Source organism: Acomys minous, assembly GCF_964271855.1.
Source record: "Acomys minous genome assembly, chromosome: 14".
Taxonomy (NCBI): Eukaryota; Metazoa; Chordata; class Mammalia; order Rodentia; family Muridae; genus Acomys; species Acomys minous.
The window spans coordinates 4,040,205-4,064,428 of NC_140496.1; the positions used below are offsets into that span (position 1 = coordinate 4,040,205).

Consider the following 24,224-nt stretch of genomic DNA (forward strand, 5'->3'; position numbering starts at 1 on the left):
CTATAGAAACACTGTTTGTGCCTCAGGTGTGTGTTCTTTAGATCTGAGCACAGGACTGTGAGGAGGGTCCAGCCTGGAGACCACTCTGGATGGAAGCTGGTGGCAGGTGTTGCTGAGTCAACCCTCATGAGTGCTGAGACATCGACCAGTTCATACTCTTAACCACTGGGCCATTTCTCCAAGTGAAGACTTTTTTTTTTTTTTAAGTGGAGCTGACGGAAAAGATGGCTCATGGGTAAGGAATAACACTGCTAGCCCGGCCTGGTGGCGCACGCCTTTAATCCCAGCACTGGGGAGGCAGAGGCAGGAGGACTTCTATGAGTTTGAGGCCTGCCAGAACTCCCGGCATGTACTTCAGGCTGTTCACACTGCCTGGAACTCACTTCAGCCCCAGGGGGTCCAATGGTCTCTTCTGGACTCCTCAGGCACCTGCCTTCGTGTGCACATCCTCACACACATTCTCACACACACATTCTCACACACACATCCTCACACACACATCCTCTCACACACATTCTCACACACACATCCTCTCACACACATTCTCTCACACACATGTTCTTATGCACACATTCTTACACACGGACACATGATTAAAAAAAGAAACATTCTTAAAGTTAAAAGTCTGGAGATGGCTCAGCGGGTGAAGTGCTCCCCTCACAAGCCATGTTTTAAAAAGGCAAATGCAGTGGACTTCCTTGTAAGCCCAGCCCTGGCAAGGTGGAGGCAGACAGATGCCTGGGACTCACTGGCCCAGCCCACCTGGTGAGTTGCAGGCCAGTGAAAGACCCTGCCTCAAAAACAGCAAATACACACACACATAAGAAAACAGGAACAAACAAAAATCCCTAACGTGGAGAGGTGGCTTGGCAGGTAGAAGGCCGAACTGTTCTTGCAGAGAGTGTAAGTGGGTGTCTAGCCCTCATGTCACGCAGCTCACACCAGCCTGTGGCTTCAGCCGTAGGGATCCTCTTCTGGCATTCATGTGCACCTACACACAGATATATACATGTGTGCATGCAATCCAAAATACGATAATTCGAAATATGTCTAAAAAACGATGTGGACAGTGCCTGAAAAATGGACACTTGAGCCAGGTGCACGGCTTTAATCCCAGCACTCGGGAGGCAGAGGCAGGTGAAACTCTGTGAGTTCGAGGCCAGCCTGGTCTACAAAGTGAGTCTAGGACAGCCAAGGCTACACAGAGAAACCCTGTCTTGAAAAACAAAACAAAACAAAAAAGGATTCTTGAGGACACATGCGCTCGTGCGCATGCTCGCGCACACACACACACACACACACACACACAGATCCCACCAGTCACCGATAGTACATTAGAATGGTTTCCATGACGCCATAGCATTTTAGACTCACAGCATCAGCAGGCTCCACTTCTTCCATCTAAGATTAACATCTTTGCTAACCTTCCCTTGAATGAAAAAAGTGAAGAGAAACACTTCGTGTGTGGCATAATAACATGATTGGAGCACACCAAAGCCAGGATTGGGGTCCCAGGACACTGAACAGTCATTTGGTGGAGAAGGGGCAGTGGATGGGGGAGGGGCAGCAGGTGGGGGAGGGGCAACGGGTGGGGGACCATCCAGCAACCTCAGGCCTGGGCACAGGCACATGTGGTTCCCCTTGGTTCTTGTGAAGAAACGATCCCATAAGAACTATCACAGAATCAGAGGACACAGGCAATCCCTTTAGATCCTTCTAGATCACACTGGAGAGGGGAGGAGGGCGGTAGGAGGCAGGGGGACAGCAGTAGGTAGGATGGCCCTCCCTCCTGTAAAACTTCTGTGGCTCATGGTCCAGAAGTCGAGCATCAGAGGGGCAGACAGCATCGCCTCGGTGCAACCTCAGATGTTCATGGTCAAGCTGATGAACTGGAAATAAAGAGAGAGACAAGGCTTGCCCTTCCGAGTCTGGCCTAGCAGACGAGTGGCCTCTGTTTACGTCACAAGGACTCTGCTCGTCATCTTGCCTACAAATTGGGCTTATGATTCAACATGAAACCATGTTTTAAATCTGAACAAATTGGTGGGTTATTTTATGTATGTGTGCATGTGCCATGTGTGTGCAGACCACAGGCTGACATCAGGCATTTTCCTCCCCACCTTATATTCTGAGACAGGGTCTCTCACTGAACCTGTGGCTCACTAGTTGGCCACACTGGCTGGCCAGTGAGTGTCAGAGACCCAGCTGCCTCGGCCCCACGTACAGTGCTGGGAATACACACACACACGCCACCAAACTTGGCTTTTTACACGGGTTTCGGGGAGGGGTCATCATGCTGTGCAGAAGGCACATTTCCCTAGCCAGATAAACCACTTAAAAAGGGCTAAATGAACTTGCAGTGTTTACAGGGCAGGTACGACAGAGGGGCAAAGATGTGGTTTCTCCCTGTTGAGGGGGACAGCCTCACAGAGACATCATGGGCCGGGCAGTGCGAGCTGTGCTTGCTTTTTGGTGACCCTTTTTCAGAGAAAGGTGACCCTGTGCCATAGTATTGCTGAGGGGGAGGGAAGCGGCTGGTGGCTCAGGCTTTTTGGGAGCAAGCGAGCTGCTGAAGAAGCAGCTGGAAACACTTCATTTCTCCCCTCCTTCCCACCAGCCTTGCTTATATTTATGTGTAAGGTTCTGTTTCCTCCACGCCCTCTTTCTTGGGCATAGCATGAGCAGACCCTACGGCGTGAAGACACCCACAGCTCATAGGAATATAGCCCTGATTATAGTGACTGCCAAATGAACAGAAACACCAGCCTTTACTGCTGTGTAATTGCCCCGCTGTGACTGCCCACCCTGCCTGGGCACCCACTAAGGACTTTCGAGCGTTTGTACTCTGCGGGGCCCTGGCTGGGGTCAGCCTGGTCATACCTCATTTATGTTGAGATGCATGGAGTCCCTGTTCGTCACACAGAGAGCCTGGAACACCCCTGGTGGGAGAGAGAAAGCATCACGGTGAAAACAGGCAAGTTTAAGAGCTCCTGGACCACTGGGAAGCCTGTGGGTAGCTGCGCCCTCTACTGGAGATCAGATTGCCTGCCTGACATGGTGGAGAGGACTTGAAAGGGCTCCAATTCTTGGTCCAAGGGACCTGCCTGAAGGGGGCGTGTCCTCTCCAGCCCCAAGGCTTCCACCTCCAGAAGAGGTACAGATGGACTTTGATTAGCAAGGGGAGGAGGGATTGTCCCAGAGCAGGAGAGAGAGAGAAGAGAGACACCACACATGCAGCAAGGACCTGCTTGGATACCAAGTCAACCAAGTAGTGGTGTCAGCACTCTGTCATTGTATGGGACACTGCACTATGGGCTGGGCATCCTATGGTGGTGAAAGCTAGCTAAGATTTTTGTAGGTGTGTGAAATGCATGGCGATCATAAAACCACAAGATGAGGGCCGGGCGATGGTGGCGCACACTTTTAATCCCAGCACTCGGGAGGCAGAGACAGGTGGATTGCTGTGAGTTCGAGGCCAGCCTGGCCTACAAAGCGAGTCCAGGACAGCCAAGGCTAACAGAGACCCTGCCTAGAAAAACCAAATAAATAAATAAATAAATAAATAAAGCCACAAGATGTTGGGACATGTTTGTTTTCAGCTGAAGGGGCAGTAGACGACTGAGCTGCCCTGGATGCATCTGGCCACCCCTCAGGGCTATTTATAGGAGGAAAGTTCTACAGAGAACTGCACACAGACCCTCTCCCTCTACTGTATAGCAGACCCTGCCTAAAATGAGTGAGTCTGTGTCTAGGGCTTTCAGTGGACAGCAAGTGAGGGACAGAGACCTCTCGTTTTATGTTCTGTGAGGGGGCTTGATCTGAAGTGGACCCTCTCTTAGGTAGGAGGCCCCAAACCTGCCCACTTGCAGCACTCCACAGCCTGTAGGTGTGTGACAAAGAGCAACCACAAGATGCAGTTTTCAGTCATTCATATTCCATCTCTCGGATGACCACAGGGCACAGCTGTCTGCGCAGGCATCCTAGATCTGCCATATTTCCCCCTGGTTGTTTCTTATATACTATCGGTGGGGACTGGAGAGCCTGAGCTAGGCACCCCATGCACCCAGGGGTTCAAGGACACTCTTGGCTCCCCTGTACACTCAGGGCTTCCCTGTACACTCACGGCTCCCCTGTACACTCACAGTTCCCCTGTACACTCACAGCTCCCCTGTACACTCACAGCTTCCCTGTACACTCACAGCTCCCCTGTACACTCACGGCTCCCCTATACTCTCAGGGCTCCCCTGTATACTCAGGGATCCCCTGGACACTCAGGGCTCCCCTGTACACACACGGCTCCCCTGTACACTCACGGCTCCCCTGTACACTCACGGCTCCCCTGTGCACTCACGGCTCCCCTGTACACACACGGCTCCCCTGTACACACACGGCTCCCCTGTACACTCACGGCTCCCCTGTACACTCACGACTCCCCTGTTCACTCACGGCTCCCCTGTACACTCACGACTCCCCTGTTCACTCACGGCTCCCCTGTACACACACGGCTCCCCTGTACACACACGGCTCCCCTGTACACTCACGACTCCCCTGTTCACTCACGGCTCCCCTGTACACTCACGACTCCCCTGTTCACTCATGGCTCCCCTGTACACACACGGCTCCCCTGTACACACACGGCTCCCCTGTACACTCACGGCTCCCCTGTACACTCACGACTCCCCTGTTCACTCACGGCTCCCCTGTACACTCACGACTCCCCTGTTCACTCATGGCTCCCCTGTACACACACGGCTCCCCTGTACACTCACGGCTCCCCTGTACACTCAGGGCTCCCCTGTACACTCAGGGCTCCCCTGTTCACTCACGGCTGGCGTTCTCCAGGCGCACCAGGCAGTTGAGGTAGTCATCGAAATCCAGCTGGAGGTTTTCATCTGCATACCTGAGGACGATCAGCTGCAGGAGATGGCCACTCAGCTGAAAGCCTACAGGGGGACAGGAGACTCAGGGTCTGCCATGGCTGAGGCCCATGGTGAGCCCACGTCTCTGGGGCTTTCAGAGGCATAGAAGGGAATTATTTAATGTACAAGCCCTGTGTGCCTGTGTTCATGTGGTTATCCATGTGTGAGAGTGTGGGCAGAGGCCAGAGGACACAGGCAGCTGTAATTCCTCAGGGCCACACACCCTCCCTTATTTTTTGAAACAAGGCCTCTTACTTGTCTGGAACTTGCCGAGTAGGCCAGGCTAGCTGGCTAGCAGTCTCCACGAATCCTCCTGTCTCTACCTCCCCAGTGCTGGGGTTACATCACAGACCACCACACCTGACTTGTTTTATGTGGGTTCTGGGATTGAACCCAGGTCTTTGTGGCTAGTGTGCCACCACCTTGACAACTGAGCCATGTCCTCAGCTGGTATTGCTTAAGAGCCTTAAGAGCCAAGGTGTTGGCAATATCTCCTAAGGGTGCTGCCGCCCTCAGTGAGGGGTGCTGTGTGGGGCTCATTCCTCGGGCTGTGCTGGACAGAGGTGCTGTGCACACTGGAGGCCATTGCGGCCCTAGAGATGGCCTGGCCACCACAGGACATGGCCTTCACTTTCCTCATGCATCAGATGGATGAGCTGGAATTTCATCTGGGTCTGACTCTCATTGCTTGGCTTCCTAATGGATGGTCCTGGCGGGTGTGTGTGTGTGTGTGTGCTTATCCTTTCCCGCTTTAACTCGGGGTGTACACATGTGCAGGTGTTCACAGGAGCACTTGGAAGCCCACCGGGGGGTCTTCTCACCTATTCTCCCAGTTCCCCCAGAGATGGATGCTGGTCAGGCTTTGTTTCTGGAGCATGCACCCTGTGCCTGGCCTCAGCCACTCCTAAACCCCGGCACCTGCACCCATGGGACCAAAGGACCATGAGCAACTCTCCCCGGTATCAACTTAGGAGTGCAAAGACTTGGTTAGGTCCTGTAGTTCCCTGTTCAATCAACTCAATCAGCCCTGGAAATGGGGTCACACGCCCATTTTTGGCAAAAGTTTATGACACATTTTGTTCTTCACAAAGAACCCGAGGTGTCACACTGTGTTGTGCCTTCTGCTACGGAGAGTGGAAAAATCACTGTTTAGAATGCAGCATGGTGGACCAACCTCGGCCGCCGCAGACAGCCCAGATTCTCCTGCCCATATCTTCTCCCCTCCCCCACTGCCCCTGCCCCTCCCCTGTCCCACCCAGGCGTCCTTTCCCCGTTCCTGTCATGTGTTCAGTTGACCTCCCCATCCATCCTCATGTCTTCTTCCTCTCCAGTTCATGCTTGGACTCGCCCCCGCTTACACGCAAACGTGAAAGTATCGGGTAGAATACACACCTGGCGCGTCTCTTTACCTGCAGATTTCAGTGCCGTCTGCAGCTCGTAGGAAGACATGGTGCCAGACTTGTCCACATCGAACTGGACAAACAGGTTCTGGGGCCAAGGAGTACAGCATCGAGCAGTCAGAGGCAGGGATGACGGCTGCCTTCTAGACAGGCAAGGTTGGCCCAGGCCCTCTTCTTCTCTTTTCCTTTCCTGTCTTTTCTCCCTTCTCCCTTTCCTTCCTCCCTCCTTCCCTCCCTCCCTCCCTCCCTCCTTTGACAGGGTCTTATGTAGCCCAGGCTAGCCCCCAACTCTCTATGTAGCAGAAGGTGACCTGAAACTTCTGATCCTTTTGCCCCCACAGGAGTCAGAATCCTTGGTCCTCGGGCGTGGCGATTACAGATGCACACCGCCATGCCCAGTCTCACGCTGGCCATCAGAGCCAGGGTTTCATGCATGCTAGGCAAACACACATCAGCTTAGCTACATCCCCAGGCCCACAGGCCTCTTTTTCTTCGATGCAGCGCTAAGGAGTTAAGGTCTCACACTGTAGCTGTCTTCCGGACGTAGGTCCTCTGTTGTCACCTTTCCTTTCGGGTGGAAGCAGAGTGTAACCTCTGCCAGCATCGGGGTGCACCGAGATTCCTCGGCTCCCCTCCCAGGTCCACTCTTAGCGTGTAGTCTAGGTCTTTGCCCCACTCATCTGCTGGGGGAGCTGACAAGATCACTTACCATCCAGTACTTCAGCTTGTCCCAAAACACCCGGAACTCTCCAAACTCCAGCTTCCCGTTGCCACTGGTCTGGCCACGTGAGCTAAGGTTAGCCTTTCAACGCGGGATCCCTGTGGGAACCCAGCTCTGGGATCACAGCAGGAGGCTAGGGGGCTCTGTGGCAAGAGAAACAGATTTGGGGCCCTGGGGGAGCACCCTTAGTGAGGGAAGCTGCAGGTACGATGGGTGGGCACCTGAATATTTACAGTACAGTAAATAAAGCAGGTCCTTATTTCCCTAAAGAGAACCCTCTCCTCACTGCACTGTTCTGGCTCCTTGCTTCTGACCCAACCCTAGTTAGGTGGGCAAGGTCTCCCGCTTTTTAGAGCTGTGGTGCCTGTCCCAGGAGAGTGATCCCCGCAGGATGCCACTGCTCAGAGGGACCTGTGCACCTGCTGGAAAGGATACGTCCATCAGAGAGATGATGTTCCTGCAGGACAGCAGGCTCAGCTTCTTGAACTTGACGGCTGTTTCTGCAAAAACATGGGAAGCCGTGCGATCACTGGGCCCTGAGAAAACAGTCCTGTCCTCTCTGCTCCTGGGATCCCAGGGGTGTAGGCAGGTTGGGCTTTCAGGGACCACGCTGTGGACACCGCTTAGGACACTGTAGAAAGCAGGGGCTGGGCTTCCGGAGGAAAGATGGCAGTCTGTGCAGAAAGCCTGTTCTCATGCATTTACTTCAATGACCGGCTCGTACAGGTCAGTGGGCAGGATTTAAAGTTGCTCAAGGGGGCTGGAGAGATGGCTCAGAGGTTAAGAGCACTGGCTGCCCTTCCAGAGGTCCTGAGTTCAATTCCCAGCAGCTACATGGTGATTCACAACCATCTATGATGAGATCTGGTGCCCTCTTCTGGCCTGCCGGTGTACATGCAGGCAGAGCAGTGTATAAATAATAATAAGTAAAATTTTAAAAATTGTTCAAGGGCTGAATGTGGTGGCTCATGTAAACCCCACACTAAGGAGGCAGAGGCAAGATACTCAGCAAGTTTGAAGCCAGTCTGCTCTGTGGCATAGCAAGTTCCAGGCCAGCCAGGGTCTGAGTCTTGGTTTCAAACAAACAAAAAGTAACACCCTCCCAATTGCTGAAAAATTTTGATATTCATACACAGTTTGTGGATCCTCAAAAACACTGGTATCTGGGTGTACCACATGCTTGTAACCCTGGCATTCAAGATTTGGGGGCTGGAGGGATGTAAATTTGAGGCCAGTCTAGGTAGTTAGCCAGACCCTGTCTCAAAAAACAAAATCAAGGGCCAGGGCTACGGTTCAGTCAGTGAGGTGATTGTCCTGTAGGCAGGAAGATCTGGGTTCAATCCTCCTGAACTGACATAAAACAACAAAGCCAGGAGCACCAGCATGAACTGCAGTCTCAGCGCTGGGGAGGTGGACCCTGGGGCTCCCGCTGGCCAGGCTAGCTTTCTCAGTGAGAGACTCTGTCCTGACAACCAAAATAAGGTGGCTGGCCTTGAGGAGCATGGCTGAGGGTGTCCTCTGCCTCTACATGCAGACGCACATGTGTGCATGTGAACACCACACACACACACACACTAAACACTGTGCTAAGTGTAAGAATCTAGTAACCACCACATAATGTATGATTCTTTGATATAAAATGTCTGTTACAAGTTGGGCGTGATGGCGCACGCCTTTAATCCCAGCACTCGGGAGGCAGAGGCAGGTGGATGGCTGTGAGTTTGAGGCCAGCCTGCTTTACAAAGCGAGTCCAGGATAGGCAAGGCTACGCAGAGAAACCCTGTCTCAAACCCCCACCCCCCGCCGCCAAAAAAAAAGAGTCCGTTACAGCAAGTCTGAGACAGAAAGGAGATGAGAGGCCATGAAGGTCTGGGGAGGATCAACTAGGGGCGACTACTGTGGTAAAAAACGGGCTTCATACACACAAACACAGACACATATACACATATGAAAACACACACACATACACACAAATGGACACACAGCACAGGCAACACCCATGTACACATGCATAACACAGGCATATATACACAAACATGCACAGCACAGACAGTGCACACATGTGTACACACATTCACATCTGCAGAAAGCACAGAGTGCACACAGTGACAGTGGCTACTTGGGGGTGATGAGGTTCAGCCATCTTCATCTTCGCCGCTAGCTTCTCTGTAGAAAAGTCTGTGAAACACTCTGTGGGAAACCTGCATCGTTTTTGCAGTTAGGAAATGAGAAACGACAATCGTTTCTACAGTCTGCATACAGGTCAGCCATGGTGCTGGTGCTCTGAGGAGCAGAGCTTGAAAGAGCCCTGACAATGTGGTCACCCCTTTTCCCCAGGAAGCCCTTGTCCCCAGTGGGGATGGCACTTACTCTTCTGCAGAACAGCATTTAAAGTATATTCAAGCTCCTCGGCTGTCACCTCCATGTCCTGTGGAGTGGAGACAGTTGCTCTTTACGCTGCTTGGCAATTCTAAGCTTGCCTTGGCCCTGGGAGAAAATGACCCCGAGAACGCCGTGCTAGGAGCTGAGGTCACCTCCGTGGAGGCTGCAACCCATTGGCTTCTCAGGGAAGGGCCGACCACCCACGTGAGACGTGGGAAGACTCAGGAAAGGATAAGCCGTGTTGCCCATCCCCCAAAGAGGCAAGATTCTGTGAGAATGCTTTGAAAAGCCACCAGAGACGTTAAAGAGTCAGAAGGCATTTGGGGAGGGGCAGGGGGTCCTCACGCCTCCCCACACCAGCACCCAGAGAACCGAAAAGGCTCCATGCATTGGGGTCTCACCTGCTACTCAAGATGGAAGACCTAAGACACTGGCTAGTTTAAAGCCTCTAGGGGTGAATCTTGACATCACCAGTGTAATGCACCCACCAACTCCAGCATCCGCAAAGCAGAAGCTGGTGACAGATGCACTCAGGCCAAACCAGAGCTGTGGAAGGGAGCCTGCAGTCCTAGGATGCTCAGGCATTTCAAACAGAATTTTATTTTTATTGTATTGTGTGGTATGTGTCTCTCTGTCTCTCTCTGTCTCCCTCTCTGTCTCTCTGTCTCTGTCTCTGTCTCTGTCTCTGTCTCTGTCTCTCTCTCTCTCTCTCTGTGTGTGTGTGTGTGTGTGTGTGTGTGTGTGTGTGTCTGTGTGTGTGTGTGTGTGTGTAGGCCAGAGCACAACTTTGTGGCGTTGGTTCTCTCCTTCCACCTTTACCTGAGCTCTGAGGACCGATCTCATCCCATCAGGCTTTCATGACAAGCGCCTACGCTCTTACGTGCTGAGCCATCTTGCCAGACCTCGCTTAGTTTTTTGAGACAACGTCTCACCCCTGTAGCCCAGGCTATCCTGAAATTCACTGCAAATCTCCCTGTCTCAGCTTCCTGGTGCTGGAGGAGCTACTTGGCTCCCTAAGTGGGATTTTCATGCACATGGAGGCCTGGCTGGCTCCTCAGTACACCTGGCTGTTGGCATTAGCTTAACATCTGCCAGTCGGCTCTACCGCTCACTGCAGCTTCCAGGCCTAGGGAGTGGGCCTTTGGGATGTGTAGCTCTGGCAAGAGAGGAAAGTACAGTGCGGGGCCATCCTGACCAGGGGAAGTAGGCGTGGAGCCACCCAGCTGCATGGGAGCGGGACAGGACCCCGCGGGTAGAAATTCACTCTCGGGGGCTTTCTCTTGCTTGTTGTTGCTAATGGCGGTTGAGTGAATTCTCCTGCTTCCCTTCCAAATGCTGTGCTTCTCCCCCAGTGACCTCTGCCTCTGCCTCAGCTTGAGGGTCACAGCTGTCATGATGTGGGGCAGCCCATCACCCCTGGAATTAGAGGCCATTTGATTCTGAGGTGTTCCGCACCCTCATCACCTATCATCTTCTGCCCAGATGTGGAGAGGGGTGGCTGCACACGGCCCGGTTGTTCACAGCAGTGTCTACTACCTTGCGGGTTCTATCTTTCTTTCTCTCTTTCTTTCTTTTTTGTTTTTGTTTTTTGAGACAGGGTTTCTCTGTGTAACAGCTCTGGGTGTCCTGGAACTCACTCGAAACCAGGCTGGCCTCGAACTCACAGAGATCCACCTGCCTCTGCCTCCCAAGTGCTGGGATTAAAGGCGTGCGCCACCACGCCTGGTCTAGCATTTTTAAAATTAATTTATTCTTGTTACATCTCAATGGATCCCCTAGCATTTTTTTTATACCCTCTAAAATGTCCCCAGAATTCTAAATGTCACACAATCACAGAAGCTATCTGCAGCTGGCAAAACCACACCCTCGCCAGAGCATGGGGCAAATCACAGCCAGCTGTTGTGGGCAGTCTGAGGCAGCCCCATATCCCCACACCTGGGGTTAAAATGAAAACATTTCTGTGTTTTTTGTTTTTGTTTTTCAAGACAGGGTATCCTGGACTTGCTTTGTAGACCAGGCTGGCCTTGAACTCACAGCAATCCATCTGCCTCTCTGGGTTGCTGTTTCCAGTCCAGGTGCTCAGGCAGGAAGAGGAAGCAATGTCATACAGTCGCTAGTGTCTGAGTCCAAGCCATGAGGCCTGGAGCTAGCTGAGGTTTCACCTCACTCCCTAGAATTGCCAGGGCTCCCCAAAAGGAAGCTGAGTGGGCTGGGGATGGTGTGGAAGACGGGCACAGGAAGCAGCACAGGAAGTGGGCAGGTGCTCTGTCTCCTCCCTCTGGCCCTGGTCTGCCAATCGGACACTCCTGGGGCTAATGGCTGAAAGTGCTTTGTTCCCTGTGCCTCCCTGGGTAGCATTTTAGTGGGTGTGATTTGGGGCAGAGTTTGCACTCACTGTCTCCTTTAAATAAGAGGCTTCAGGTCAGTTCTGAGCCCTTTGAGCCCTAATTCTAACCTTAGTCCTACCCCTGAGCTATCACCCCTAACAGAGGTGAATTGATTTGACCTTATTAGCAAGCTGGAGCTCAGGCTCCCCGGGGACCAGAGCTGGCTTTACTTTGCAGCAATCCCACCAGGGCTTGGGGGGGGGGGGATAGTGCTGACAAGTGTATGACCACAGCCCTCTGCTGGGGACCTAGAGCAGGCCCCTCAGCCAGGGTGGCGGTTGGAACGGAAGCTTGGGTTCCTTGGTAAACTCAGCTGAGTTCTGTAAATATGTTTTTGTTCTAATCCCAAGTGTGGGATTTTAGCTTGAGCTTTAGCTTGTCCACACCTGTTAAGCAGCTTGTGAGGGGCGTGGCTTTTGCCAGCTGGTAAGGGCCTTCCTCAGGAAAGCACAGAGAGGGGCGTGGCCTAGGGCTCTGAGGATGTAAATAAGAGCATGGTGGTGTGTGGTGTTGGCCTGTGGCCTGTAGCAGTTTGAAGAGACCAGAGACAACAGTACTGCATTTTGGAGCAGGAACACTTTGGGGGACAGCGGCTTGGAGGAGACTGCCAGACAGAGATGGTATAATCCAAAAGAACCTAGTTGACCCTAAACAGCCAGGAGAAGTAAAGGGGCCCCCTCTCCCCACTAACCTTCTGTCTCCTATGTAGGGTTGGGAGGTTGGAAGGGAGGTTGAGGCCTAAACACCCCAAATAAGTAGAGTTTAAAAGAAAGACTGCTAAGGGGGTGGGGAGTTGGGGTCCAAGGTGGCTGCAGCCTACCTCGCCAGCAATTTGACGGAACAGGGCTCGGAACTGCTGCTCCTCTTCCGTCTCCTCCTCCTGTGGAGTCGGCTTTGGAAGCTGAAAGACCCAAGTGAGGTTGTGTCATGGGCAGAGCAGGGCTCACAGAGAGAAACCTGACACATGCTTTCCCACACAAACAGCAGGAAAGACGAGCCCCACACTGGTCACACCACACTGGCCCTGAAGAGCCTGTGGAGCCTGTAGACTCTTCCCTGCCACGATGGGGACCCTGGTTCAGTCCCCACGCAACAAAAGAAAAGAATGGAACCCACACAGCACAGCACAGCACACACTGGTCAGCAACAAGCCGCTCCCGAGATGGTCACCTGGTGGTTAAAGCAGGGGCCTTCCCAGTCACGTGGCCAGAGCTGGCACGTCTCACGCTCATTGGCATCTCCTGATTTCCCAAAGCTACGTGAGCAACTTGGTTTCATCTTGGGGCCATGAGGTTGAGAATGAGCGACTGCACTTCAGTGTGTGAGCTCTACCACTTAACACGGACGGGAAGGCTAAGGGTGCCGCCCTGACTGGCAGCTTGGCACAGGGCTGCCCACACTCCAGCCGCATCCCCAATCCATCCCCTCTCTAGCCAGAGAGTCAGTGTCCAGGAGTTTGCCTCCAGCACCCAGAGCAGGCGAAAGGCGCAGCACACTGGGTGTTGAGCTTTTCCGTAGAGTTCGGCCCATCTATAAACTGCAGCCCTGGGGGTGGAGCACAGAGCAGCAGGCTCTCTGCTGCCCAAGGAAGTTCCTGCTTTTCCAGAAGCAACTATTGTGTCTCCTCGACCCCTCGGACAGTCAGTATCCCTTATTGAGCTTTGGATTTCACAATGACATTTTCTTTCTATCTTCCTTTCTTTTAAAGATTTATTTATTATTATGTATACAGTGTTGTCTGCTTATACACCTGCAGTCCAGAAAAGGGCAGCAGGTTACATTATAGATAGTTGTGAGCCACCATGTGATTGCTGGGAATTGAACTCAGGACCTTTGGAAGAGCAGGCAGTGCTCTTAACCACTGAGCCATCTCTTCAGCCCCACAGTGACGCATATTATATGCTTTGACCTTATTCGTCCCTCTGTTAGCCTCTCCTGCTCTCCCTGCTAGATCTCATCCTCTTTCCGGTTTCCACGTCTACCTTCATGACACATATATGACACATAGACATGTGCACATGTGTAGGTAGATCTTAGGCACGCCTTCAAGATATCACAGCCCTCCACAGTGAGCCCTGTGCTCCTCAAATCAACCTGCCTCGGTTTTTCTTCCTCCTTCTCTCCCTCTCCTCTTCCTCCTCTTCTTTCTCCTCTTTTTTCCTTTATCGTTCTGTGTGTGTGTGTGTGTATGTGTGTGTGTATGTTTATATGTGTGTGTGTGTATGTGTGAGTGTGTGTGTATGTTTGTATGTGTGTGTGTATGTTTGTGTGTGTGTGTGAGTGTGTGTGTGTGTGTGTGTGTGTGTGTTTTGAGACAGGGTCTTATAAATCCCAGGCAGGTCTTAAGCTGACCCAGAAGCCAGGGCTGGCCTTGAATGTCTGATCCTCCTGCCCTTACCTCCACAGTGCTGAGGTGTCAAGTGTGTTCCACACAGTTATCTTAAATAAAGTACATTTGGAGATATTCCACTGCCTTCGCAATTAGCAGGGGCCTCTTGGGGGTGGGGGGGGGGAGAGGGAGGCCCAAAGAAAGATGGCACCCATCAGAACTTTATCCCAAGCACCCACCTGGCCCCTGCACAGTCCCATGGGCTGCGTGTAGTGAGAAAAAACCCTGGCCTCCAGGGTACAATCAGCCAGGGTGCCTGTCATGACGCCTGCCTGGCTGCAAGCAGCCATCTCCTGAATTTGAGTTTTAAGAGGCACTGTGGTTTGAAGAAGGGTTCTAGAACCTTCAGCTGAACCCGACCCTCCCTAGCCACACCAGAGGACCCACCTCAGGAAGGTCAATGTCTGTGTCCTCGTCCAGGTCCCTGCAGTAGCAGAAAGCACAGTCTCAGTTATGGACCTGCCTCTTGCGGGAGCAGAGCTACAGAAAGGCTCTGGCCTGTCAGAACCCTCTCGCGGGAGCAGAGCTACAGAAAGGCTCTGGCCTGTCAGAACCCTCTCGCGGGAGCAGAGCTACAGAAAGGCTCTGGCCTGTCAGAAGCCTCTCGCGGGAGCAGAGCTACAGAAAGGCTCTGGCCTGTCAGAAGCCTCTTGTTCAGTTCGGTTTGTTCACCCCAACCCCAGCCTTTGAACCTTGCCCAGTGTGCCAGAGAGAGGGAGACTGGCATGGCCCTAACCCAAGGGTAGTTTGTAACGCTGAGCAACCCTAGCCCAGGGCATTTTCATCACAGCAACAGGAAAAGTCACCAAGACACCATCACCCCCTTATCATTCCTTGGACACACATGACATTATCTCTCCAAAAAAGGCTGATGGTTAGGGCCGCATCAACAGACATGGCTGGGCCCTGCTTCATAGTGGGACCATCAGGGCTCAATTTTCAGTCCCATTCTGCCTTCTCACACACAGAAGGTAACTAGAGTGGGGCCTGCAGCCATCTCTCTCAACACATCTGTACATGTTGGTCTCTTCTTGGGTTGTATCTGGAATTCTGTAGATCAGTGGTTCCTTTTTTTTTCTGAGACAGGGTCTTTCTGTGTTAGGCCTGGCTGTCCTGGAGTCGTTTTGTAGACCAAGGTGGCCTCAACTTCACAGCGATCTGCCTGCCTCTGCCTCCTGAGTGCTGGGACTAAAAGCGTGTGCCACCACGCCTGGCTAGATCAGTGGTTCTTAATCTCCCTAATACAGTGTGTGGTGACCCTCATCAAAAATTATTTTCGTTGCTACTTTATAACTGTAAGTTTGACACTGTGGTGAATTGTAATGTAAATATCTGTATTTACTGACCGGCATAGGTAACCCCTGTGAAATGGGTGTTCAAGCCCCAAAGGGGGCATGACCCACAGGTTGAGAACCACTGCTCTCCATGGTCTTCCCTAGATTAAGAAGTGATTTCTTATATATTGAACCATTTCCCATGTGCCACATACACAGTCACTGATGGTAAATGACAGCAGCAGAAAATGTTCACAGCAGGATGAGCTAACTGAAAAAGACTTCTTCTAAGACTCCTGAGCACATGCAGGGCGTGAGATAGCTAAACCCAAGTGGTCCCCATCTCATGTCCTGTGCAGGTGGCAGATGGGTGGGGAGGAGGGAGTCTTAGGTCTGCTAGCCATCTTCCTGGTGGGTGGCCTTTGGGTGTGCAGTGCACAATGAGAAAGGAGGGCCTGTGAGCCCCAGTCCTCACCGAGTAACGGCTCTCTTCTCCGAGAAGATTCTCAGGCAGAAGTCGGCCTCCTGGTGCGGCTCAAAGGTGCTGGGGATGAGGATGTAGTCCCCCGGGGGCAGCTGGAATCGGCCTGAGACTTCTCGCAAGTTGATGAATGTCTTGCTTCGGGCCAGGGAGGCATGGTACTTGAAAAAGTCCCTACTCAGGTGTCCATCCTTGTCTGGGCACTGCAAGGACAAGCAGAGGTCATCAGGAAGATGTGACTGGCCTTCGTGCTCGCCTGGAGGACTGACCGTTGGTCACAGTATGGAGTCCAGAAGCAGCTGGGAACTAAATCCTGGCAGGGACACTGAGGGCAGCTGGCCCCCTACCTGGTACACGGCATAGCCAATGGTCAGCATGTTGGCGCCAAACCGCTTGAGCTTCCTGCGGTCCTTCTGCATCAGGGCTGCTAAGAAGGTACAGCTCTCCTGGCCCTCGTCCCTCTCCATCAGGGACAGCTTTATCTGTGGGTTGGTCCAGAAGGTGTCTGCCATTTGAAAGAGGGTGCGTTACTATCTCTTCCTTAAAAACACAAAATCATAGTTCAGATGACAAGGGGCTTGCTGTGCCAGCACTGGAGTTGGATTCCCCAGAACCTGCCCCCGTTCCCCTGCCCCCAAAACAAACAAAATGGACAAATAAAACAAAAAAAGCTCAGGAAGATGGCCCAGTGGATAAAGGCATCTTCTGTCAAGACTGATGACCTGGGACCCACAAGGTAGAGGAAAAAAGCCACCTCCCAGAAAGTGTCCTGTAACCTCCACTGGTGCACCTTGGGATAAGCATGCATGCATGCACACAAGTGTACATGTGCAAGCATACACACACACACACACACACACACACACACACACACGCACACACACACACACACACACGCGCACACACACACTAAATGTGATATATGAAAAGACAGTGTGTAGTGGCATGCATTTAGTGGTGGGGTATGGAGCCAGGCAGACCCCTGGTGCTCCCTGGCCAACCTAGCCCCCTTGGTGGGCTCCTGGCTAGTGAGAGACCCTGTCTCAAAAACAAGGTGGGTGACATTTGAGGAGTGACAGCCAAGGTTTTCTTTTGTCTCTACACTCATATGAATACACAGAACAAAAATTATAAAATCAAAACAAAATGGGTGATCACACTTAGCACCATGGGGGGGGGGGGTCGGGCAACAAAACAAGACCCAAACCAAAAAGGACAATGTTCTATGCTCTCCCTACACCTCCATGGATTGCGTCTTAACCCTGAGAAGGCGGTCCCTTCCCTCCCTGTTTCCCCCTCAGCCCTCTTGCCTACTTCCTTTGTCCTCAGCAATTCTCCAAGCCCCTGCCTTGCACTTTGTCCAACTTTTCCGCCATCACCTGGGCAGCCCTTAAAGGCTCCGGGGCCTGCCCTGCTTCTCTGAGGTACTGTTGGACCTGACCACTAGCCTGCTGTGACTGGTGATGCTGTCACCTGTACCTCACACAGGAAATCTCCCTGAGGGTCCCAGCTTTCTGCCTAAGGCTCAGCTGTCCTCTCCCCCTGTTCCTTCCCTGACTTTGCTGCCCAGCTGCACACAGACCGCCCCTTCCGTGTCCCCACATGGATTGCATATACGGGGATAGGAGAGAGGAGGGCAGAGAGGCCGCCTACCCAGGAAGTTTCGGCAGCCACCAGCCGTGGAGCCTCGGACCCAGCTTCCTTGGTGGATGGTCACTTCCCACTTGTGGAGGGCGCTGTCCTCCAGGGCATCAGGTGTGAGGTTGCAGATCTCCACTTTGTCAAAATGGGTCTTGAAGTCCTCGAAAGCCATCCTGAGACAGAGGGGAGGACGGTGCGTGAAGCTCCGTGGGGATGTCTCCAGCTGCCTGGACAGTCAACCCCTTAAGCCCCTAACCCAGGGGTCCCTCCCAGGGGAAGGAGAAAGAAAGAGGCGGGAGGGAAGGATGGCACCACCAGAACTCCCCGTCGTCAAGGGCGGCGTGTCCCAGGCGTCTCTGCTCCTCCGGGTTCACAGAGCGCCACTCGGGAGAGCTGCAAGAACAGAAGCACAGTTCAGCCTGGGCGCTCCACTTCCCCAGAGCCACACCAAACCAGATACCCGTGATGTGGGGCTCGCACTCCATTTAAGTGAGGTTTGCTGGGCCTGGGGAACACAAGGCCAGCTCACTGCTGGCTTCAGTAGGACGGTGGCTGGGAAGGACACTTCTGAGTGCTGTGGTAGGCAGTTCCTCTCCGTAGGCCACAAGGAACTGGACACAGTAGCTCAGCTGGAGGAGGTCACAGTTCACAATATGTCCCTAACTCACAGCCTGCCTGGGGCCTGGAGCAGGCACTGACACCTGGGTAGTGCTCCTAATACCTGTGGCTGCCATTTGAAATACTAAGTGTCCCGTTTATGTGATCAGAGGCTCAGGAAGTGTCTGCTGAAGGTGAGTCCAAGCTCAGGTCCCAAGCTGAAGGCTCAGGCAGGCCCAGAAGTCACTCTCAGAAATCAAGGAGAGATGCTGGCACCCTTGCAGGCTCAAACTGGGCATTCTAGTCTCAGGGATGCGGTGCGTGCCTTGGGCTTTCCCCACTGACATCTAACCCAGCAGTGTCTCTAGCCCTGGGAAGGTTCTAGGAGCCCCAGTACAAGCCAAACCCATGAGCACAGAGCCCCACTCATGCCTCCTAAACATACACAAATGTGAGGTTTGGTTTATTAAACACACGGTTGAGTTTAGCAGCAATCCCTACTAACGTGGGACAATCAGAGCAACACAGTGTGACAAAGTTGTGTGAATGTGTTATCTACTATTTATCAATAATATGTATCATCTGTATCATCCATCTATAATATATACTTACCATGTATCCATCCATGCACTCAAGCAGCCACCATGTACTCACCCGCTCTGTACACATCTGTCCGTCCGCACACCCGTCCACTCACCCATCCACCATATACACACCTGCTCTGCACACATCTGTCTGTCTGCACACCCGTCCACTCACCCATCCACCATGTACACACCTGCTCTGCACACATCTGTCTGTCTGCACACCTGTCCACTCACCCATCCACCATGTACACACCTGCTCTGCACACATCTGTCTGCACACCTGTCCACTCACCCATCCACCATGTACACACCTGCTCTGCATACACCTGCCCGTCCACCCATTGATTTACCCGCCCGTGACCTACCCACCTGCCCATCAGCCCATCACTCTTTCATCTATCAATCCATCCATTATCTAGCTGTGCACCCACCCACCCGCTCATCCATCGCGTATGCAGCCATCTGTCATGTATGCCTCCATATGTTCATGTATCATCTATTCTTCTAGTTATCCATCGTCTGTGCATTCATCCATCTATCATCCATCCATTATCCATGCATCAATTTATCCATCACCCACTCATCTATCACCCATCCATCAAGCCATTGAACATATATCCATCCCTTCATTGTCTATCATCCCTTGATTATCTTCTCTCTCTCTCTCTCTCCATCATCTATCATCTATTGATATCAATCTCCTATCAATCATCTATCTTTCATCTATCTATCTATCTCTCATCCACCTATGGCTCTAATTATCCTGCAGAGCTTAGAAATCGCAACACACACTGCACTTCTTTCCTAGTTAAGTTCAATGCTTCTATATTTTAACTTGAGGGGTGCATTTTCTGCCTCCTCTGACCCGTTTGAGTAGCCAGTGTCCCTATCCTGGCACTTGGGTTTGCTGCTAAGTAGAACAACTTTATTTGAACACACACTGCAATAGTCCATAACGCAGTGGTGTACACAGTGTAGGCTTCATCACACCCTAAGGAGGATGTGACAGCGCTTAGTTTAGAACTTTCCATATGATACTATGTGTTCAGACCTCAGTGGACCATAGTGAACTGAAACTGCGGGTGACACGTCAGGTAAAGGGAGTCGAGGTTATTTAAATCTCTTCACTTTGGCTGTGGGGCTGAGACTGTGTGGCAGGTCCATCGTGTGTTCATGGGCAGGGCTCGTGGTGTCCAGGGTGAGCCTGGGCAGGACGGAAGACAGAACTGAGGGCCTCAACTGGCTCACTGAACCATTTCCTTCTAAAGGGTCCTGCCTAGTGATGGGCCAGAACAGCTAAGCAACGTCACCAATTCTGGTTTCAAAGTCAGTCTTACTGACTCAGGTTCCACTGTCTTGGCCCCTCCCATTCCCAGCAGCAGGTTCCCTGAGACCTGAGCAGGGTGGCTGGAGCTGGCTGAGGTGTGGAGAGGCTGCGGCGTCTCAGTTCCCAGTCACCTGGGTCACTGTCCAAGGCACAGGTGGGCACAGCCTGGAAAGCTGGCCTTCCCAAATTAGCAGGGCCTTGGAGCGGGCCTGTTCAGGAAGCTGTACAGAGCTTCCTGTTGCTACTTCTGTTTCTCTGTCGGCCGTGGGCTTTAGCCAGGGACCAATGTCCAGCAGAGAGAGCCTTGGAGTGATCTGTTTGGCAGTGTTTCAGGGATTCCGCCCTCAAATTACTCATACACACCCTTATACACACACCCTTACACCCCCTTAAGCCCTATACACACCCTTGTACACACACCCTTACACCCCCTTAAGCCCTATACACACCCTTGTACACACAATATATCCCCCACACACACCCTCATACACACACCCTCACAACCCTTACACACACACCCTCACCCACACACACCCTCATACACACACCCTCACAACCCTTACACACACACCCTCACCCACACACACCCTCATACACACACCCTCACAACCCTTACACACACACCCTCACCCACACACACCCTCATACACACACCCTCACAACCCTTACACACACACCCTCACCCACACACACCCTCATACACACACCCTCACAACCCTTACACACACACACCCTCACCCACACACACCCTCATACACACTCTCACATACACATACCCTCACACACATGCTCACACACACACACACATACACACACACACACACACACACTCACACACACAGAGTTGCTCATAATTGGAGTCCAAAGTCTTTCCTGTTACCCTGATGACAGTAACAATTTCATCAGTAAATGTAATCATGAGACAGTGAGAGTGTCATCCTGAGAGCTGTTTAGCCAGCATCAAGCTTGACGTAGGTGTCCTAAGTAAGGCCTGAAGGGAAGAAGGCAGTCCCTCGCAGGTCTGCACAGGCCGGGCTATGTGTACCTGGCTACCCCCCCCCCCCAGGAGCTGGCCGCAGGGCAGGAATGGAGCCACTAACCTGTCACTCCACCGTCCATTCCACTCCACCTGGCCCCAAGGGTTACGGACCCTGATGAGCCGGATTCTCTGGCCTTGGAAGTTTACCTCAAAGAAAAAGCATCAAATAAACATGGTGCGATGGGCCTAAAGTGGCCTTTAGCCATCCATGACCCAGGTCCATCTCTATTACCATTATCCAAGCTCTCGAGAAACCCGCCCTTGAGGTGTGCTTCAGCTGCTCTTCCCTCGTGCCCGCCCGCTCCTTGCTTTTCTGAGACAGGGTTTCACTATACACTGTATAAACCGTCTCCAGCTTTGGTCAAAACACGGTTCTTGCTGTTGGTGTGGGGAAGCCGGAGCCGATAGGAGGCAAGTCAGCCATTGCCGAGGTCTGGGTAGGAAGGGGGACTCTGAGAAAGGCTTCAGAGGTTAGGAGCTACAGACTAGACAGAAATCGTAGCTCTTGGTTCATTTTCACATGTTGTATTGCAGCATAGTGAAAATTCAAATAGGCTGGAGAGGTGGCTCAGCCAGTAGGCTGCTCACCTAGAGTGCACGGAGCCCGGGCCTTCATCCCGGCACCACATAAGACAGGGGTGTGCCCACACCTGTAGTCTCACATTGGGTGAGACTATCGCTTGGGTGCTGGAAGCAGGAGGATCAGAAGTTCAAGGCCAGCCTTGACTATACCACAAGGCCAGCCTTGACTATACCACAAGGCCAGCCTTGACTATACCACAAGGCCAGCCTTGACTATACCACAAGGCCAGCCTTGACTATACCACAAGGCCAGCCTTGACTATATCACAAGGCCAGCCTAGGGTACATGAGATCCTATCTCAAAACATATCAAGTCTCAGAGTTCAGGAGCTCACAGCTCTGTAATCAGACAAGCCAATTCTTGTAAGAAGTCTCTCATTTGGAAATGAGCAAGCACCTTATCCGTGGACAGGATGCAGAAGCAAGTGGACCAGGGTGAGAAGTCATTGGGCTGGGAACAGCTGGAAGACCTGGGCTAAAATCCACCCGTCTACCCGAGTGAGCAGGTATCTCAGCATGTGTGGCGGGACCAGACACCGGAACCAGTGCCAGTGACCAACAGCCTGCAAAAGCCCAGTGTCCACCTCATGTAGACCTGGGCTGCAGTGTGTTGGGGTGCCCAGTGTCTACGTCATCTCAGACCTGGGCTGCAGTGTGTTGGGGTGCTGAAGTTCCCTCTTCCACATTCTGCTCTTAGAACATTTCAGATGTGCTACCCAAGACCCTTCAGAGAAGAGGGGTCGCAGGTGCCATGTCTTCTACAGATGAGGCTGGACACCCATCCAGAGGGCTATCAGGGCAAACCAGGCCCTGGGGATTTCTTTGCTGGACTTGCTCTGGGGTTGGTAATTTGGATTTCTTCTCTCTCATCCTGTTCTCTTCTCTCTTCTCCACATGCCCGAGAGCCTCTCCTTCAAGACTTCCTAGAGTTGAGGTGTTCTGTGTGAGGCTTGGATGTCTGAGGATCAGTTCCACACTGGACTACCGCTACCAAGGATGGGATTCAAGGTGGCCATGCCACATTTCATGTGTCAGCTAGACTGGGTCATGGGGCACCCAGATATTTGGTTCAAGCAGAGCTTAATTGTGCCTGTGACTTTTATGTGACAGACTACATTTTAATTGGAAGATGTAGCAAAGGGCCTGCGTCTGAAGAGCGGGGCAGAGTAAACAAAAGGCGGAGGAAGGAAGCTGCTGGCTGTGCTCCTTGCTGGGCTGAGGCAGGCTCTCCTGCCTAGGGACTGGGGATCTACTGCTGCTTTTCCTGGCCTCCCTCACCCTTAGCCTGCTGTGAGGCCATGGGTGTTCCTGAAGTCTGTGAGCTACAGGAGACATATCACATGTGAGCTACAGGAGACATATCACAGCGGTTTTCATAATTATGCAGGCCAATCCCGATACATTTATATAGTAACTGCACATGTGTACATAGCTACACAATATGGACATGTATGTCCTTACGCACAATCATGTACTTATATAAAATGAGTGTGCATATGTACATAACAAACATGAATATATTTCATATACTCATAATTTGTATACTCATGGGCATATATAATGAATATGCATATCTGCATGCATATATAAAAATATGCATATATGCATATGTAATGAGTAAGCATGTATATGAATGCATATATATATATTTATCAACTTGATCTTGTAATGGCTGTGTTCCTCTAAAAAACCCTAGCTGTATTTGACTGCTTTGGAACTGGAAAAGAATTAATTTATAAACAAATAATCCAAGGAAGAGCAATTGCTATCTCCAAACGGTCGGATTGGTGCATGCGTGGTCACTCGCCTTCCTCCTGGTTTCTGCCGGCTGTTTCTCCTCCCAGCCCACCTGTGTTAAGTGGGATGTCCTAAAGACCAGGGTTGTCCTGTCCCCGCCCCCATTCCATCCCCTGCAGTGGGCCCTGCCCTTACCTGGTCCAGCCCAGTCACAGTGTAGGCATGGCCCTTAATGAGACCAAAGGGTGTGCGGGCTTCAGATTCCGAGACACTGAGGATCTGGAAGTGAGGAAGAGCAGGGTGAGTCCCGTCTTCTATGCCAGCCTCCACCCCCCTGTGCCCCCCCCATGCCAGTCCTAGCCCAACCCTAGGCCAGGCTCAGCACAGCACAGCCCTCCGTTCCACAAGGACAGCCATGTGTGTAGGCCTTAGAAGTTGGGTGTGCAGCACCCCTAATAGTGATGCACAGCAAGACCAGTCTCTTCCCAGGGGAGCCCCGTACATTGCAATGAGCTACTTTTCTGACCCCAAACAGGAACCAGCCACCCCAGTCATAGTTTAGTGAATGACCCTCACAGCCACACAGGGGAAAGGCCAACTCTGCTGACACGTGATTTGGTCATGAATACGAATCTGTGGGAGAAGTAAATAGTTTGAAGCACACACCCACAAAAAAATTGATCTTTGTAGTTAATCCAAGAAGAAAGGGAAATTTTGAATAATGATAGAAGAATAGAAAAATGCTGTTAGCTTTCTTTCTG

The 24,224-nt window shown here is 52.1% G+C and overlaps 1 protein-coding gene across 1 annotated transcript in view; it reads right to left on the reverse strand.

The window, feature by feature from the left end:
* Positions 1–1,505: 1,505 nt before the first annotated feature.
* The window catches only part of CAPN9 (calpain 9), a 40,940-nt gene continuing 18,221 nt past the window's right edge, over positions 1,506–24,224 (reverse strand). The window contains exons 6-20 of the mRNA XM_084755958.1: positions 23,659–23,742; positions 21,206–21,291; positions 17,910–17,987; positions 17,607–17,767; positions 16,301–16,458; positions 15,948–16,156; positions 14,586–14,622; positions 12,630–12,710; positions 9,411–9,468; positions 7,476–7,540; positions 7,029–7,097; positions 6,329–6,407; positions 4,827–4,943; positions 2,881–2,939; positions 1,506–1,889 (exon numbers count right to left, since the gene is read on the reverse strand). Coding sequence (XP_084612084.1) covers positions 1,863–1,889; positions 2,881–2,939; positions 4,827–4,943; positions 6,329–6,407; positions 7,029–7,097; positions 7,476–7,540; positions 9,411–9,468; positions 12,630–12,710; positions 14,586–14,622; positions 15,948–16,156; positions 16,301–16,458; positions 17,607–17,767; positions 17,910–17,987; positions 21,206–21,291; positions 23,659–23,742 — 1,368 coding nt within the window. The 3' untranslated portion in view covers positions 1,506–1,862. The remainder of the gene's footprint in view (positions 1,890–2,880; positions 2,940–4,826; positions 4,944–6,328; positions 6,408–7,028; positions 7,098–7,475; positions 7,541–9,410; positions 9,469–12,629; positions 12,711–14,585; positions 14,623–15,947; positions 16,157–16,300; positions 16,459–17,606; positions 17,768–17,909; positions 17,988–21,205; positions 21,292–23,658; positions 23,743–24,224) is intronic.